Consider the following 19,378-nt stretch of genomic DNA (forward strand, 5'->3'; position numbering starts at 1 on the left):
ACCCTGTTGAGATATTTTCTGTCACCTGCAGGCTGATCATACATTTGATGCTACTACTGAAAGTGTTTATCAAAATGTGATGAAGTAATTCCATGAGGAAAATTAGCCCTTATCACAAAAACAGCCTTGATTAAGTATTGTAGAATTTCAGGTAGTGAAGATGTACTTTTCACGTTTTGTTAGATTTTGTTTTGGCAGAAGACCAAAACAAAAGTACTTTTCTGATTGTTAAAAATCCACAGCATGCTCACCTTGTTACTGTTTCACCTTACGGTCGCTGGGAATCTAAGCAACAAAGACTAGAAGCCTCCGATATGCCATTATCAACACACAAGAGACAAACAGCCCGAGGAAGCATTCATGATGAGAGCAGTAGACCTGCCCTGGCAGATAAGAGAGGAGAAACTCTTCACAATGAAGGAAAAGGACTGACAGTATTTGATAGCTTTAGTCAAACTGTGCTTGAGTTTGGCTTAGATTTATGCCAGTGGAACCTGTCCTTACCAAATTCAGAGATGACCCAAGATTCTACTCTGTAGTATGGGGGAAAGACCTCTCGATATTTATCTCACACCAACGGCTTTATCGTAGGAGTGTCTTCACCTCCCCCGTTTCCAGTAGAAAAGACAGCTTTGCTCCTTTGAAAGCGCGGACCGCCGCACTTCCAGCCCCTTCTCCCCGCGGAAGTCGGCCCCGCCAAGGCTGGGGGAAGGTGGTGGGGCGGTGACTGCAGCCGCTTCCGATTGGCGTTGTCCCAAGGAATCCTGCGCGGATTGGTCGGCGGCAGGGCCCCCAACAGAGCCTGCGATGCGGATTGGTCGGCGGCAGGGCCCCCAACAGAGCCTGCGATGCGGATTGGCTGCTATGCAGCTGGACCCTGTTTCCGGTACCTAGGCGGGCAGCCATGGTGACCGGCGAGCGGGATACGACGCCGCTTCTGTGGCCTGTGGAGGCCCGCTTGGCGGCGCTGCTTCCCGACCTACTGGTCTTTCGGAAGCCCCAGGGATCGGAACCCGAGGTTGCCACGGCCCAGGGCGTCCTCCTAGGCGTCCATGTGACGGGTGAAGGCGACGGCCGGCACTTTAGTCTCCTGGCCTGCGGGAGAGGCGGCCGTTGGGTCTAAGCCCCTGGAGGCCTCGACGGTTACAGGCCTAACCTCCCGCGAGCTAAGGCACAGTTTAACTTCGTGCCGCGGGTTCCGCAGGAAACTTTGAGTATCTTCGTTTTAGCGTGGGAGGACATCTTTTGGGATGAACCGGCTCAGCCCTTGAGCTCACCTCAAAGATGATGAAATCGAAACTCAGAGGAAAGGATTTTTACAGGACCACGCGGCGGGCTTTGAACCCGTTTTTCCCAACCCCGAGCATTTTCTAATATGCGTTCTGTTTCAATTATTTTATTCGTTCAGTTAATTCATTCTTGGCGTCGTGTAAGTATATGCCCGCCGTTGTTCTGGCCGTAGCTATCTAGCAGCCACTCCGCAAGTCGTTCATTTAACAAATACTTACTCTGTGTCAGGGATATGAAGATGGGTAATACCAGGTGCCTGTCCTCACTGTGTGAGTGGTTCTCTAGCCAGACATGAGGAGGGATCCTATTGTTTCCCATAGCCAGGCAGCCTAAGAGAGTAGGGGAAAGAGCTGGCTCCAGATGAAAAGGGCACCATCTCCAGCTCTTGGAAGCAGAGAGGGTGGTCCTTTGGATTCCCAATGGCAGCGGCAACCAACCTGGCCCTTAGTAGTTTCTAAGTTACACCATGTTAATGGATAAAGGAATTACTCAGCTTGAAGGGATCTGTTTCCTTTACACTGGCCTGATGTGTGGGGAGAAAGGGGCCAAAAAGTTTAGGATTTGGAGTTAACATCGTAATTTCTGCTTTGTTGGTCAGGGTTTACAGCATTAATGGACAGGTTCAGCCTGACCTGCATAGTCGGAACGTGACATGGACAAACTGGCCCACATCTTCAGTTATTACATTAGTGACATCGTGGAGCGTGAGTGATCATTGTAGGGTAACAAGGTATGGTGCTGGGCTCCTGGGGGTTTATAAAAGAAGGGGGCCAGAAGTACTTTAAAACAGGTACCAAAGGGTCATTCCTTTAGCATCATTCATCTTTGGTTTCTTCAAGTTGCCACTGAAAAGCTAGAACTTTGCCTATTATCTACCATTCTACCCGGTCTCACATTCTATTGACTCATTGTTCAAAGGGGGGACAGGAGGAGCTAATTTACTTTGCACATTTGTATTTTATTTCAAAATAAAGTATTCTCTTCTAACAATAATGTATCTCAAGTGTGTATTCAGACAAAATTTATAAAACATCTTTTTATTATTATATTTTGATCCTGTGAGGAAGGAATAGGTGTTTTCTTATTTTCTGCCATGTATTAAGCTTTTAGCTATTTGCCAGATATCCAGTATCTGGAAAAAACTCATTTGTACAGTACCCATGTTTTGAGTACCTACTCTGTGACATGGACTGTAATAGGTGCAGGCAGGGCAAGAACCCACTCTTGAACTTTTTAGTTAGGCCTACCCAACAGAAATTACTCTGACCTTATACCTTTTAGTACTTACGTAACATTCTCATCCTTTACTGACAGTGCCCTGTATGCTTCCGTCCATCATTCTGAGATTCACCAGAATAATTACTTTGAGGCATCTCCGTTAGGAATTTGATTATTCGACTTACCTCTTATCCTTAAGGAACACATATGGAAGGTCGTTTGCTTTTTCTCATAGGTTTGGATGAAGGGGAAGATAAAAATTCTATATCATGTATGTACTCTAATACCAGCAACTTCTGGGTACTAGAAATACAGGGGAAAGTAAGACAGAGTACCCTCGTGGAGTTTCCATTTTAGTGGGACAGACAATAAATAAACACAATAATTGTAGCTTATACATTCTATCAAAGAAATAAACATAGTATAGTGGTAAAAACACACACACACACAAAATAATTTTAGGGTAGGGGAGTATATGAGACAGGGTGGTCATAGGAGGCTCCTCTGAGGAGGTATTATTTAAGCTGACACATGAAGGATGAGGGGAACAGCTTGTGAAGAACTAGGGGTAAAGCATTTCAGACAGAATACCAAGTGCAAAGGTCCTGAGACAGGAGAAAGCTCGGCATGCTCTAGGAGCTAAAAGAAGGCCAGTGCAGGCCAAAACATAGCTCGCCAGGGTGAAGAGTGGTTTGAGGCAAGGTTGGGGGATGGTAGCTATGAGACCACCAAGCTCTGTAGTGCATAGTGAAGAGTTGGAATTATATATTTCTGCATAAAGGAAAACTGTGGAAAGGTCTAGCAGGGGAGTAATATGATCTGATTAACACTTTAAAGCTGATTTTGGCTACCTTGTGGAGATTGAATGCTGGTGGAGAGTGAATTTAAGAATAGAAGCTGGAAGAGGCAATTGTCCTGGAAAGATGATGGAGATTTGGTCTAGAGCAGTGGTTCTCAACCTCAGCTGTGGTTGCCTGAGGAGCTTTTTAATTGTTTTTCCTTTTTTCTATTTTTTTTTGGTAAGAGACTGGGGTCTCAATATGTTGCCAAGTTTGTCTTGAACTCTAGAGCTTAAAATGTTCTTCTGCCTCAACCTCTCAAATAGCTGGGACTGCAGGTACCATACCACCTTGTCTAACTAAAAATCTTAATGCCTAAGCTTCACCCCAGGCCATTTAAATCAGAATTTCTTGAGGTTGGCCCAGGAATAAGATGTTTTAAAGTTTCATAGGCAATTCCAATGTGCAGTCAAGACTGAAGATTGTTGGTGTAGAGGTATGGCAGGGGAGCTGCGTGGGGTAGATTAACCTGAAATATATCTTGCAGGTTCAACAGATGGGAGTTGCTAATACATTGAATTTCAGTGGGAAGTGGTGAGAAAAAGGACTCAGTTTTTTGGCTTTCATAAATGAATTGATCGTGTCATTTACCAAGACAGGAAAGACTGAACATTGAGAAAGAAAATCGAGTTCTGTTTTGAGTATGTTGAGTTTGAGATGCCAATAAGTCATTCAAGTGGAGAATGACTCCATTCAAGTGGAGAATCCAGCTATGATTGAGCCTGGAGCTCAGAGAAGAGATCGCTGTTAGAGATGAAAACGTGAGTTGATGGCATAAAGTGGGACTTAAAGTTAAGAACCGATTGAGTTCATGTTGAGAGAGCATAAATAAAGAGAAAGAGCCTTTGGCTGAGGCTTGAGGAACTCCAGGGGAGGATTATGATAACGGAGAAAGAACCTGAAAAAGAAACTACAAACAGCCAGTGAGGTAGGATATTGTGGTGTTCCTGAAGCCAAAGGAGAGGTAGCGTCTCTAGAAGAAAGCTGCAGCTAGCTGGGTTGAAAATGACAGCTGTCAAGTACAGTGAGGTCAGAGAAGTATTGAATTTAGCAAGATTAATACTGTTGATGACCTTGATAATTTGAAGTGGTGGAGGTAGAAGTCAGAGTGGAGTAAGCTGAGAAAAAGAATGGCAGAGAAAACATTTAAGAGGAAGAGTAAATGGGAGATGAGGAAAATATATATAGCCAACTTTTTTGAGATTTGGGGGTTTTGTTTGTTGTGAATGTAGCAGGAAAAAAAATGGAGCTAATAGGCAGAAGAGAAGGTAGAACCAAGAATATGTGGGTTATTTTTGTGTGTTTTGGTTTTGTTTTTTAAGCTATTGATGAGAATATTTCAGTAGAGAGATTAGGAATGGTGTGAAGGTCTTGAGAAGGTAAAAGGGGATAAGATTCCTATCACGAATGGGGTGGCTTTGGAGACAGCAGGAATTCTTCCATTTTAGAAATGATATATGTAGGTGCAGATAGATTTGGGGAGAAAATGAAAAGAAGGAAGAAGGAGCCTGAGTCTTGGAGTGAGCAAATGGACAAGAATGACGTCAGGATAAACTCAGTAGGCCATTCTTTTGACCGTATATGATTCTGCCCTCATCTGGTTTATATCTGATTTTGACTCATTTTCCTCTCTCTTCCTTACTTGATTTCAGATGTTCTCTGTTTTGGAGGGGATATCCTAAATATCACAGGTATTTTTTTAGTTTTTCTGAATACTTAAAAGACTGTGAGTGAGGAGGACTATATTTAGGTGGAATTCAGCATATTGGTTTATTCAGCATTGTTTGATTAATAGGTACTGGACCCTGGGGATACAAAGATGAGGAAGACATAGTCTGTGCCTCAAAGGATCCCCCAGTCTAATGGAAAAGCTTTGCCCAAATTAAACTCTCAGATGCTTTGCATTTTTGTTTAGATTGAAGGACAGCAAAATAAGTGCCAGTAAAGCATTCTTGAGAAAACTAATGAGAAACTTGGTCATTAATAGCAGAAGCAAGCATGAGATGGGGAGGAGTCAAGCATGTCCTATCTGGAGAACTCAGGATCACTAACAGCTGTATGTCCCGGAGTTGGCCTGTCTTCTTATTTAAACATAATAAAACCAGCCATCAAATTAGATACGAACTTGAACCCACATTTTATGAATCTTTTGCTAGTACCTCTTCTCCTCTGTTAGTATACTGGTGGAAGGAAGATTACCAAAAATATCCTTAGGATCATTTAAATTTCTACCTAGTTATGTTTTTATTTACTGAATGATTTTGAGGATCTGAAGCAGTATTTTAACCTAGCATAATGTATACAGCCAAGAAACCTTGCGTGATAACTTACTTGATATCCACACTGGGTCAAGTTGATCTTCTGCATTACTGGGACTTTGCCCTGGACCAAGTAAGTCTAGATATTTGGTCCCCATCAGCCTATCCTGTGTGTCTGCAGGGAACACGCTCCTGGCACTCTGGAGAGTAGAACAAAATCAACTGAGTGACATCATTACCTTGGTGGCAAAATGCAGTCTGGAGATACAGGAGAAATTTGGGATCTATCATACCAGAGAAGGCCAGGACCTGCAGTTAAAGATAGGTAGTACCTCCTAAAAGAGTGATCCAGTTGGGCAAGGGGGAACCCACTATAAAAACCTCAAAAGATAAATGATAAACTGGGAAAAAATATTTGCAATTCATATAGACAAAGGGTGAATTGCTCTACTAGGGAAAGAGCACTTAGAAATCAAGAAAACAATAGTACTCTTAAGAGAAAAATGGACAAAGGACATGAGTAAATTGTATATAGACAAGGAAGTGCATGTCTTTTAACACGTAAAAAGATGATCAACATTCATAATAAGAAAAATGCCAATTGGAAGTACACTGACTACCTGTCTTACCTATAGATAGGCAAAACCTCAGATGCTGGACAGTGTACTCTGGTGAGTCTGAGGAATGAGCTTTTTCTTACTGTGAGTGAACAACGGTATAAGGGTGATTTGGCAATCTTTATTTATTTTTATTGTCTTTATTGTATTTTTTATGTCAACAAAAACTAAACCATATAAAAATATATATTAAAAAGTCTTGTTTTCACTTACATACCATCTATACTATTTACTCTTACAAGTGCATTTATTCCTTAACCTAGCAATCCTTCTGGACATTTATCCTATAGGTATACGTGCACACATCTGAAATGTTGCATGTGCAAGGTTATTGATTGTAATATGGTTTGTAATTTTAAAACATTGAAAACTATTTATAGGAGACTGGTTAAATAAATAATATGTATACTCAATAAGATTACCTGCAACTTTAAAAAAATAAGATGTCTTGATATGGCAGTATCTCCAAGATATAGTTAAGTGAAAAAAAGTAAGTTACAAAACAGCGTGTTTAGTACACTACCATTTGTGTAAGGAGGAAAATAAGAATTTTTCTTATTTGTTTATATCTTTTTTTTTTTTTTTGAGATGGAGTCTTGCTCTGTCACCCAGGCTGGAGTGCAGTGGCGCCATCTCAGCTCACTGCAAGCTCCACCTCCCGGGTTCACACCATTCTCCTGCCTCAGCCTCCTGAGTAGCTGGGACTACAGATGCCTGCCACCACGCCTGGCTAATTTTTTTGTATTTTTAGTAGAGACGGGGTTTCACCGTGTTAGCCAGGATGTTCTTGATCTCCTGACCTCGTGTTCCACCCCCCTCGGCCTCCCAAAATGCTGGAATTACAGACTTGAGCCACCACACCCAGCCTATTTGTTTATATCTTGTATAAAGAAATACTGGAAAAAATATATAAGAAACTAATAAAATTACTAATATCAGGAAAATAGTAAAGATGGTCATGTAGGTAGAAGCAAGATTTTAAAATATATATTCTTTCGTATAGTTTAGTTTTTGAACTATGTTATTGCTTGACAGAATCAAAAATATAATACAATATAATAAAAATTAAAAAGCTACATACAGAGGCCAAAGTTTCACCAATGGCAGAGTCAGGATTGGAGGGGAAGCTCAATATACAAAGCTCCTTCACAAGGCTTCAAAAACCTCCTTAAGGGCAAAAGTTGGCTCCAGCTATTCTTTTATGTTTTGAGGAGCACTGGTAAAGAATTATATTCTGTCTTATATGGCATCTCTTTTGTCCTGCCATCTTTTTTGTTTCTTTTGGTTTTTGTTGTATTAAGGATAATTGATACTATACATTGGCATATTTATACACTTTTGAAACCATCACCACAATAAAGATAGTGAACATACTTATCACTCAAAAAGTCTCCTTGTGCCCCTTTGTACATTCTTCTTCCACTACTCTCCTTCACCATCTCCAGACAGACAAAATGTCCATCTCCAGGTGTATTATATAAGAGAAGGAAATCTGGGGGAATAATTTTTTTTTTTTTGAGATGGAGTCTCACTCTGTTGTCCAGGCTGGCATGCAGTGGCACGGTCTTGGCTCACTGCGACCTCCGCCTCCAGGGTTCAAGTGATTCTTCTGCCTAAGCCTCCTGAGTAGCTGGGATTATAGGCATGCACCACCACGCCTGGCTAATTTTTTTTTTGTATTTTTAGTAGAGACAGGGTTTCACCATGTTGGTCAGGCTAGTCTTGAACTCCCAACCTCAGGTCATCTGCCCGTCTCAGCCTCCCAAAGTGCTGGGATTACAGGCATGAGCCACCATGCCTGGCCATAAGATATTATTTTTAAAGGTTAGCTCACCTAAGACTTCCACAGCTGAGGGCAGTAACAAGATTGGCATGATGCACAGAGCTATGTGGGGATTCCAGACCCCTCCTGTTACATAGTTTCCCAGTTGAATTTGACTCTTCTCCATTTATCTCATTTTTTTCTGGATAGGTCTGTCTGCAGGTCGGATTTCCCAGGTTATTGTTGGAGATGAGCGGCAGCAATACCTCTTGGTGATTGGGCAGGATGTAGATGATGTCCAGTTAGCTCAGCGTTTGGCTCAGGCGAATGAAATTGTCCTATCCTGGAAGTGCTGGATGCTCTGCGAGCAGTATATGTTTGAAGTGGAAATCATGAGGGAGGATGAAGCTGTGAAGGTAGGAGGCTAGCTTCCTCTATTCCCATTCTGAAAAGGCCTTCCTAGTACACAGGGCAATGCTCTGGTAGTGTTCACATATTGCCTGGCCAAACCAATGACCATTGGAACTCAATTTAGGAGGGAGGCTGGGAATATTCTCCTATGAAGATAGATGAGGTAGAACAGTGAGGCTGAGGAGATAAAAGGCAAACAAGGGCAATAGAATCCTCAGCCTTTCTTGTGTGGGGGCACAGAATTAAGCAGTTTCCTTTCTGTAGTTAAGAGAGATGCGGATCATTGACCCATTTGATTTTGATGAGCATTTTGACAAGTGCCTTAATTATCTACCACATTACCGTACAAGTGCTGGTAAGTTACTTTGTCCTTTCTACCTAAGCCCCAAATTTTAAACATTAATTTTCCACACGGCCAGGGACATTTTGTTTTTCTTTTCTCAGAGACTCTAAGAACTGCACTGGAATTGGATCCACACTCTGAACTCTTGACCAAAAGCTGCAGAAGCACATAATGAAAAACCTTTTGAAGAATGTTATTTCCTAGTTCTTGAATCCTCATAGAGTCTCTCTCTCTCTCTCTCTGTGTGTGTGTGTGTGTGTGTGTGTGTGCACATGCATAAACAGGTGTACAATTATAAGTGACAACTTTTTTGTATTTATCCAGTTAATCTCCAGCAACCCATCGTAATTCCAGCAGATTTACCCATCTGTGCCAACGTAATACTGTGATGAACATATCTTAAACCTTTAGTTAGATTTCTCAGTCCTAGAAAGTAGAAGCCATATTTGTTTTTTAGTTTGTTCTTTAACAATTTAGTACACTGTAAGAAGGGTATAGAGTGTATGTTTGGTAAATATAAGTTGACTGATTGTATATATATGAATATATGTGAATTCCTTAGTAAGAGATGTAATGACTAATGGATGTGTCAAATTAACTCTTAGAGAGTAAATCTTGACAGATTTCATCAGTGAATTCTGCCTAAAGTCAGTTTTAATTCCAAGTTCATTGGTTTGTATATCTTCTATACTGAATTTTCTTTTAAGTTTTTGCTGAGACCCATAAGTTATTTTCTCATACATACCGTGAAATACATAATTAAACATGCCTCAACATGACGTTGATAGTTGAACATACAGGTAGGTAACTCAATGCGTCTTTATAGATTGATGAAGGCCAGCCTATAGAGTATGTATCTGAATTCCGTACGGTGACTCTGGTTTTGGTCAGCCTAGAGTTCCACAAGACAGCGTGGATGTTGCATTTGTGTCATCTTATCCAGGAGGCTGCCTTATACATCTCCACAATCATTGAGAAACGGGGTGGCCAGCTGAGTGGGATCTTTATGTTTGAGAAAGTAAGTACGAGGGAACTTGACCCATCAGCATTAAAGGTGAGTGAGGAGTCTTGTACAACCAGTTGATCTCCCACATAATGCAAGTGCAAGTCAAATTCCCTGCTACTTATTTTGTAACAAGCTATATTACATTAAAACTTCAACTAATGTTAATTAAGGAATGGGATGTTCTTTTTTTTTTTTTTGAGGCGGAGTCTCGCTCTGTTGCCCAGGCTGGAGTGCAGCGGCGCAATCTCGGCTCACTGCAAGCTCCGCCTCCCGCATTCACGCCATTCTCCTGCCTCAGCCTCCCGAGTAGCTGGGGACTACAGGCGCCTGCCACCACGCCCGGCTAATTTTTATTTTTGGATTTTTAGTGGAGACGGAGTTTCACCATGTTAGCCAGGATGATCTCGATCTCCTGACCTCGTGATCTGCTGTCTTGGCTTCCCAAAGTGCTGGGATTACAGGCATGAGCCACCGCCCCCGGCCGGGATGTTCTTGTTAATTTAATTTTCAGGGTTACTGAGGGTTACTCTCCATGTCATTTTTTATTGAATTCTTATTGAAGAATCCTTGTGAAAGCATAAAGAATGTTTTTCTGGTTCTATTAGTAAAGTAAATGTAGTCAGGTCTTTCTCAGATAATTAAAGATCTTGAAAAAAAGCAGAATCTTCACACTTGACATTATAGGTGAAGAAAATGTGGGCAGATAGACTTTAGCTCAAGATATATACTAGAAATTAAATTTTTGAAAAGTTCTTGATAGCAATTTTTCTTGTGTTTTAAATTTCAGTTCTTTGAATAGTTAAATCAAGATTTTTTTAAATGTCTATGTTGCTGCCCAGGCACGGTGGCTCACGCCTGTAATCCCAGCACTTTGGGAGGCTGAGGCAGGCAGCTCACAAGGTCAGGATATCGAGACCATCCTGGCTAACACGGTGAAACCCCGTCTCTACTAAAAATACAAAAAAATTAGCCAGGCATGGTGGCGGGTGCCTGTATTCCCAGCTACTTGGGAGGCTGAGGCAGGAGAATGGCATGAACCCAGATGGCAGAGCTTGCAGTGAGCTGAGATCGCGCCACTGCACTCCAGCCTGGGCGGCAGAGTGAGACTCCATCTCAAAAAAAAAAAAAAAAAGTGTATGTTGCTGTGGCCCAGCGTTTCCATTTTATGAATCATGTAGAATCCTATATTTCCAACAGAAGAGTGTTCAAGGATAGGGTCTGGGTTCATTCGGGGGAGCTGGTTTAGTTTAGGCAAGCCATATTCCTTTCCCAGGTAAGTGTCTCATTTCTTTGTTTGTCATCTATCCCAGGGCTGCATGTTCCTCTGTGTTTTCGGCCTTCCTGGTGATAAGAAGCCAGACGAGTGTGCACATGCCCTGGAGAGCTCCTTCAGCATCTTCAGCTTCTGCTGGGAGAATCTTGCTAAGACCAAGTGAGGAGGAAGGTGGGGCAGAGAGGAGCTTCTCAGGCCACAGGGGCTCTTCAGGCAGGGTAGGAGGCAGTAACAAGTGGCAGGGATTCAAGTAGTCCAGAATCTGCCTAACACGGAGGGAACATGCTAAGGAAAGTGAGCAAACAAGATCTATTAAGAAATCACTAGATACAGATCTCTGTACTGGATACCCAGGGGAAATAAAGATACATTCCCATTCAGCGGGTCAGGAAAAGGGGAGAAACAGAACAAACATACCAAGATTCGAGAATACTGCAAGGGAACAAGCAAATGTGTAAATTAATATGATGCAAATAACACGCCTGTGGAGAGGATGCAGAATAAAAGCAGCCTGTCTACAAGAGAGTATGAGAGAAGTTATGGAGAAATTACCTAGATAGAAAGGAACCACAGCTGGTTAGCACTGTCTTGGCTTTCATTCTGGGTCTTTCCCAGATCTTATTGCTTTTTCTGGACCTTACACTGAACTGATCTCCCTCTTCCACATCCACCCCTCACCCAACCACCTTTCACAAAACCTAACCCAGATGAAGTTATAGAAAAATCTATTTTCCCACTAGTTGCACTATGATAAAGTTTGTTGGAAGTTTTCAATTGACTTTTTAAAATAGAAAGCTATGGAGAAAGTGTATACATGAATGAATTTTAAAAATAGTTACTTCCAATGTTAACATCGAATCAGATTGGTTTGCTTGCCATAACTTATTCAAAATGGATAAAAATTATATCAAACATGTGCATAGTACTTTAGCATTTATAGAATACTTTAGTATATGCTATCAATGTGAAAATTTATATCCCTCTTTATTTTTTACTTTTTTTTAGAGACAGAGTCTTGCTCTGTTTCCCAGGCTAAAGTTCCATGGCACAATCACAGCTCACTGCATCCTCAACCTCATCCTTCCAACTAGCTCAGACTACAAGCACACGCCCCACACTGGGCTATTTTTTTTTTATTTTTAGTAGAGACAAGGTCTTGCTGTGTTGCCCAGGCTGCTTTCGAACTCCTGAGCTCAAGCGATCCTCCCACCTCAGCCTCCCAAAGTGCTGGAATTATAGGTGTGAGCCACCATGCCCAGCTCCTCTTTTATACATGAGGAAATTAAGGTCACAGAAGAGAAGTTACTAGCATATAACAGAGCTTGTAATGAAACCCAGATCTTCAGTCTTCAAATCCTGTGTTGTTTCATTACTTATCCCCCACCTGCCTCTTATAAAATGCAAATGCTCCCCCAAAAGAATAGAATATGCTATTAATGTGATATAATTATAGATACACACTCATAGAATGTTACTATTGGAAAGGAATTTAGAGATTATCTGATCCAAGCCTTATTTTAGAGATAAGAAAGATGCTACAGTTGCTTAATAGATACTCAGACCCTTTGACCAAGGCAAATACATGTTAACACTTCTTTCAGGTTTGGTGGGATCTGCAGATACTCCTACATCCTACCTCCCAATCTTACCTCCAGGGTGGATGTGCTGGGCAGTATTAGTCAGGGTTCTCTTAGAGGGACAGAACTAATATATATATATATGTATATATAATTATATATATTATATAGAACTAATATATATGTAATATATATTATATATAAATATATATAATATATATATATATATGTAAAGGGGAGTTTATTAAGTATTAACTTACATGACCACAAGGCCCCACAATAGGCTGCCTATAAGTTGAGGAGCAAGGAGAGCCAGTCCAAGTGCCAAAACTGAAGAACTTGGAGTTCGATGTTTGAGGGCAGGAAGCATCCACCATGGGAAAAAGATGCAGTCTGGAAGGCTAGGCCTGTCTCGCTCATTTCACATTTTTCTGCCTGCTTTATATTCACTGGCAGCTGATTAGATTGTGCCCACCAGATTAAAGGTGGATCTGCCTTCCCCAGCCCACTGACTCAAATGTTAATCTCTTTTGGCAACACCCTCACAGAAACACGCAGGATTAATACTTTGAATCCTTCAATCCAATCAAGTTGACACTCAGTATTAACCATCACATGGGCCGTCCCTTCCAGTGCTGGTCTGTTCTGTTCTTGAAGTTTGTATTGACCTATGGCCTTCAAGGTCCCACCCTTGGCCCTTACGCTTAAAAGAGTCATTTCTTTGTCCTTTAGAGACTGTCTTACAATGCCCTTAAGAATGCCTTCTGTCACTCTTAGGCTGTAACTTGGTCATTTCCATCTTGTTTAGTTTAGAATATAATAGATGTTAAGAACTAGATGGGGTATTAGAGTTCATCAAATTTGACCTCTTTAAAGAAACTAAGATCCAGAAAGGTTATGCTGGTAAGCCAAACAGATGTCAAAGCCTCAAAGCTAGGTTTCAAGGTCAGTGATTTTTTTCCTCGAAGATAATTACTAATTCAATATCTCCCAAAGTGTGTTTGGTAGAATGTTATTAGTCCCTTAATATGCTCATGAAAAAAGAAAAGATTTTCATCGCCAAATATGTTTGGGAAGTGATGCAAATTATATTTCCTTCTTCAAGGTTCACAATGAACATTAACATATCAAAGGTTTTGAGTAGTGCTATGGGAAAGAAATTTGTTATATTTAGTTTTAGTCAGCATTTCCCAAATTTACCTGGTCATCAAACACTTTTCTCCAGAAAGACCTATAAACATCCAGAGGAACTAATGTTCTAAGGAAGATATTTTTGGAAAATGCTGAGCAGATGCTAAAGCTTCAGAGGTACCTACTTGGCCTCGGTAGCAGATACCATTGCTCATTTCTCTCTGCATGACATCAGCTTTCAGACCCAAAACTACTTTCCATGTCTTCTTTTTCAAAGACCCTGTTCACCTTGAGATATCCTCTGAATTCCTCTTTCTAATCTGAGAAATAGCTCCAGCTTTTAGCTCATTTAGAGGAAAGATGATTCCCTGAGTATTTCTTCAGGATATTTTTGAGACATAGGGAGTGCAGTCTCAGAATAGCATTATTATGGTTTTTCAGTACCAGAAATACTTTATATACAATTACATATATCAGATAAAGAGTACATTCTTTATCAATGCAGAAAAGTTTTAAAGGAAAGAAGGAATATGGATTGCCGAGAAAAACATGGAGGAATTATAAAGTATAATATAAAGAAATAAGAAATAACTAAGTGATAAAAGTATTATTTGTTCATTATTGACTTGTTAATAGCTGAATTTCTGGCATGCATAAATGCGTTCATTCAACAAGCATTCCTTGAACACAGTTATGAGCCAGGCACTGTGCTAGGTGCTATGGGCATAAAGAGAAATAAGATTTTACCAGTTCAGCTAAGTAAACAACTAACTTTAATACAATGAAATTAAAGTGCAGAAATAAAATGCTACAAGAGTTACAACAACGTGCTATGGGAAGAAATGGTTAATTCTCCACAGAGGTACCAAAGAAATCTTGACTATAAAGATGACTTTTGAGACAGGTTGAGAAGAAAAGTAGTTCAGCAAATGGAGAAGGTGGGAAAGGGTATTTAGGCAGAGGAAGCATCATGAAATATTAAAAGATTTTCAGTCTTGCTCTTCATATGGCAGCAGAACTGACAGCATGGTCTTGTCTTAAGTGTCTCTTTTTTTCACCCTGGGGGCAGTGAGCTGAGTGAATGAATGGTAAGAGACTTTTTGTTTTTTTTTTTTTTGAGATGGAGTCTCACTCTTGCTCAGGCTGGAGTGCAGTGGCACAATCTTGGCTCACTGCAACTTCTGCCTCCCGGGTTCAAGCGATTCTCCTGCCTCAGAATCCCTCAACTGGGATTACAGGCACACACCACCATGCCCACTAATTTTTGTATTTTTAGTAGAGATGGGGTTTCACCATGTTGGCCAGGGTGGACTCTTGAACTCCTGACCTCAGGTGATCCGCCCACCTCAGCCTCCCAAAGTGCTAGGATTACAGGCATGAGCCACGGCACCCAGCCAAGAGCCCTTAATCCTGTCCTTTGAGGAAGACAAATAATTTTGATGGCTTAGGAGATAATAGTGTTAACATGATTGCTACTTCTCATGTTGTCTGAACCGCTGAAAATTGTTTATAGATTTAATGTGAGACTATGCCTCATTGCATAATCTTTCTCCACCTACATATCTTGTTACCTGTCACATGAAATTGTCATGTCAGTGAGTAAATCTACTTATTTTTTTATGTATGAGTTGCTCCTTGCCACCTTTAGGCTTTTGCCTCACCTAGAACAGTATATGCCCTCTTTTAAAATAATTCATATGTCTAATACTCTTCCATCCCTAGAGAGGTAAGACTACTTCTCCCATTACCTCTCTCTAATCCAAACACCTCTGTTCACATCTGTGCTCTAGCCATCTTGAAGTACTTAGTTTTGCATGACCACACAAGGCATCTCAAAGCCTTTACCTTTTCGCACCAGACAGTACCACTCCCCCTCTTTAGCAGTTTCTTCAACTTTCAAGGTCCGACCACATGTCCTCTCCTTTAAGAATACTCTATCTACTCTTCAGTGTGAATTAGTGCATCTGTTCTGTTTGCTCTGCTAATGTGCTATATCAATCTCTAATATGGAGTATTTGTCTTGCTGACATATGTAAGTATCTCTTCACCTCCCTCAAACCTACCACCCTCCTCCCCAAACTTAACTTCTCTAGGGCAGGATATTTTAAACATCCAGCCAAGTACTCAGTACTATGCACACTTCTCAGTGCTTAGTGAATGAAATGAATGTATGTATGCATTAATGAATTTTTAAAATATTACTTATTAAAAAAATTTGTTCCAAATGTTAATTTACTTCAGAAAGCCTTCTGTCTGCAGTCCTGACATTCTGATTTCTCCTTAACTGTGACATTCTAGCATTATTTGATCTATTAATCCTGTATTGATATCTCTTTATCTACTTTCATTTTTCAGTTTTATCTGAGGCAACATGGTATAGTAGAAATAATATCAGTCTAGGAGGCAAGAGGCCTGGATTCTCATTCTGACTTACTGTTCGTTTTTGCTATGTAACTCTGGGAAAATTAATTAACCCCTTCAATTTTTTTTTCTCAAATGGTTTTTAAATATTTGCCTTACCACAGATGTAAAATTTTTTTTTTTTTTTTGAGATGGAGTCTTGCTCTGTCGCCCAGACTGGAGTGCAGTGGCACAATTTCCACTCGCTGCAAGGTCCGCCTCCTGGGTTCATGCCATTCTCCTGCCTCAGCCTCCCGAGTAGCTGGGACTACAGGTGCCCACCACCACGCCCGGCTAATTTTTTGTATTTTTAGTAGAGACGGGGTTTCACAGTGTTAGCCAGGATGGTCTCAATCTCCTGACCTTGTGATCCACCCACCTCAGCCTCCCAAAGTGCTGGGATTACAGGCGTGAGCCACCGCGCCTGGCCCAGATGTAAAATTTTTAAAAATCTTTTACTGGCCAGGTGTGGTGGCTCATACCTGTAATCCCAGTGCTTTGGGAGGCCAAGATGGGTGTATTGCTTGAGCCAAGGAGTTTGAGACCAGTCTGGACAACATAATGAAACTCCATCTCTCTCAAAAAAAAAAAAAATTAGTTGGATGTGGTGGTGTGTGCCTGTAGTCTCAGGTACTTGGGAGGCTGAGGTGGGAGGATCGCTTGAGCCCAGGAAACGGAGGTTGCAGTGAACTGAGATCGCACCAATGTGCTCCAGCCTGGGTGATAGAGCAAGACCCTGTCTCAAAAGAAAAAAAAAGAAAGAAAATCTTTTACTAATAACCCCCAACTAAAACTAAAACTCCTGAATTAGGGGAACCATTCTGTTTCTTTTGGTTCTCTCCCTAATATTCAGTACTTTGTACCCCTCATGTTATATAGACTGAGAGCAACCTCTGGCCTTTTCCATTCTAAGCTCTAAAACTAGACTTCTGGATCTAGGGAGTGGCAGATCTAGTGCCTGACTTGGAGGCTTCTGACTGTATTATCCATTGTTGCTTTTCTGATCCCTAGACTTGTTTCCATCAGTATCACTAATGGACCAGTATTCTCTGGCGTGGTTGGAGCAGTAGCAAGACACGAATATACAGGTAGAATAGGACATTGGACTGTTATCTTTGTGACTTAAGGGAGGAAGGTGGAAGACATGGTCCAAAATTCTCCACTTGTCTTTCTGACACAGTTATTGGCCCAAAAGTGAGTCTTGCGGCCAGAATGATAACTGCTTATCCAGGTTTGGTGTCCTGTGATGAGGTAACATATCTAAGATACATGCTACCTGCTTGCAACTTCAAGAAACTCCCAGAGAAAATGATGAAAAACATCTCCAACCCAGGGAAGATATATGAATATCTTGGCCACAAAAGATGTATGTGAGTATCATTGTGTGATAGTTTCATTCTCATCTCTTACAGAACAATAAGTTTTTGATTACATGAAATTGGAAAAAAAAGATGCTGCTAGTATGGGCATGCTGGAATAAGACACACAAAAGGAGTGTTTAGTGTCTGAGAGATTTAGCTTTTATGTTTAGCTCTTAGCTAGTTCTTCAGTGAACATCCTTTTCTCCGAAAGGAAGAGAATAGCAATAGGTCACTAACCCAGATCTTCTTTGTTCTTTTTTTCTTTGTGTACTTCACCATTCATTTACTTCCCCGAGCCTGGAACAATCAATAATATTCCCTCTTTACTCCCTCTCCCCCAAAATTTTTAGTTTTTAAAAACCTTTTTATTCAGAACTCTGTACCTCCTTAATTATCTGAAAGTATTTGCTTATGAAGACAGCTGTTCCTAATCTATTTTTAACAGATACATTTCACTTTGTTCTTTTTCCCAGAATGTTTGGAAAAAGACATTTGGCAAGAAAGAGAAACAAAAATCACCCTTTGTTAGGTATGTTTTCTTTTGTGACTTAAATCATATTTGTTTCAGCTATAGACAGCTAAATGTGATTTAAAAAATAAAACAGTGCAAAACTAAATGCTTTTAAGCTTTATTAAAAAATAGAGAGCAACCTTCTTAGTGAAATTATGTTCACTTTGAAGAGGATTTACTATTTCTTTTCCATGTCAAATATTCAAATTTCAGGTGAAGTCCTATAACTGCCTGAGAAACACCAACATTTAGTAATAATCTTTGTAAGTCAGGTTTAGCTATTGAGATCAGACCAGCTTATTGTGGGTCATCTTTAGAGAAAAATTCATCATCCTTAGAATAGTGAAAATAGCACCAAGACTGTTGTCACCCACACTATATATTAGCACCAAGACTGTTGTCACCCACACTATATATTCCCTATCTTTGTATTTATTTTAGTCTATACTTACTAGTCCATTACTTTTACATAGTAGTGACAGATTTTGAAGACTAAATTGTTATTAAGAAAATTTTTACAAAAAGCTAAGGGACACCCGTGTCCACAAGGTGCCTAATTTTTCTGAATGTTACTACTTAGGCTCTGGAATAAGCCCTAAAGACCAGCATATATTAGCTCAGAATTGATTTTCTGGAAAGAGATATGAAGCCCCATCAATGAATGAGATTCTTCTGGGAATTCTGGAGGAAAAAAGCCATTCTGAGAGTTAGATTTGCAAATTGATTCAAATCAATAGAGTATCTACCAAAAAGCCTGGAACAATCAATAATGTTGATTATTGATATCCAGGAGTGTTAGGTGCTCCCTGTCTCTCTACAGACCGGAAGAAAGAATTGGAAGCCTTCCAAATGGCACAGCAAGGGTGTTTGCACCAGAAGAAGGGACAAGCAGTTCTGTATGAAGGTGGAAAAGGCTGTGGAAAAGCCAGCTGTTGGCTGAAATAAACTTCCTGGCACAGAAGGAAGGGCATAGGTAAAGACTCCTGCTTTCTGACTTGGTCAGAGCCTACTTCTCTTGGGACCTCTTTCTCTTGTTTGTGAGACTCTTGTGTCATTAGATTCAGCATTCTTGGACTGGTGAAGTGAGTAACCTACGTGTTGTACAGGGGACTCCTGATGACCATAGTAATATTCACCAGGGTGTTGCCATTGATGCTGAAGGAAGTAGATTCCAAGCAGTGCTTCTATGCCATCCAGACCCTCATGGCCATCTTCTTTGAGATTGATACATGCCCAGCCTATTACCGGCAAGAGTGCCTACAAAGACAGCTTCGTGGGATAGTGGAAGAACAACTTCACTGCCTTTTTAATGACCTCTTATTTGTGTAGGTAATGAAGGCAGTGGCTTTCTGAATTGGGTTACTGTTATATTTTGTGGATA

General features: G+C 40.7%; 1 protein-coding gene across 1 annotated transcript; it reads left to right on the forward strand.

Annotated features, from left to right (window-relative positions):
- The first annotated feature begins 1,385 nt into the window (after positions 1–1,385).
- LOC129059931 (adenylate cyclase type 10-like) lies at positions 1,386–19,011 on the forward strand. The gene is made up of 11 exons (XM_063724776.1): positions 1,386–2,020; positions 3,947–4,108; positions 5,000–5,038; positions 5,263–5,403; positions 5,787–5,930; positions 8,195–8,400; positions 11,055–11,176; positions 17,137–17,213; positions 17,306–17,495; positions 17,960–18,015; positions 18,818–19,011. The coding sequence occupies exons 4-11, from the start codon at positions 5,346–5,348 to the stop codon at positions 18,940–18,942; spliced, it is 978 nt and encodes a 325-aa protein (XP_063580846.1). The 5' UTR covers positions 1,386–2,020; positions 3,947–4,108; positions 5,000–5,038; positions 5,263–5,345; the 3' UTR covers positions 18,943–19,011.
- Positions 19,012–19,378: the final 367 nt, after the last annotated feature.

The sequence above is a fragment of the Pongo abelii genome, chromosome 5 (assembly GCF_028885655.2).
Source record: "Pongo abelii isolate AG06213 chromosome 5, NHGRI_mPonAbe1-v2.0_pri, whole genome shotgun sequence".
Taxonomy (NCBI): domain Eukaryota; kingdom Metazoa; phylum Chordata; class Mammalia; order Primates; family Hominidae; genus Pongo; species Pongo abelii.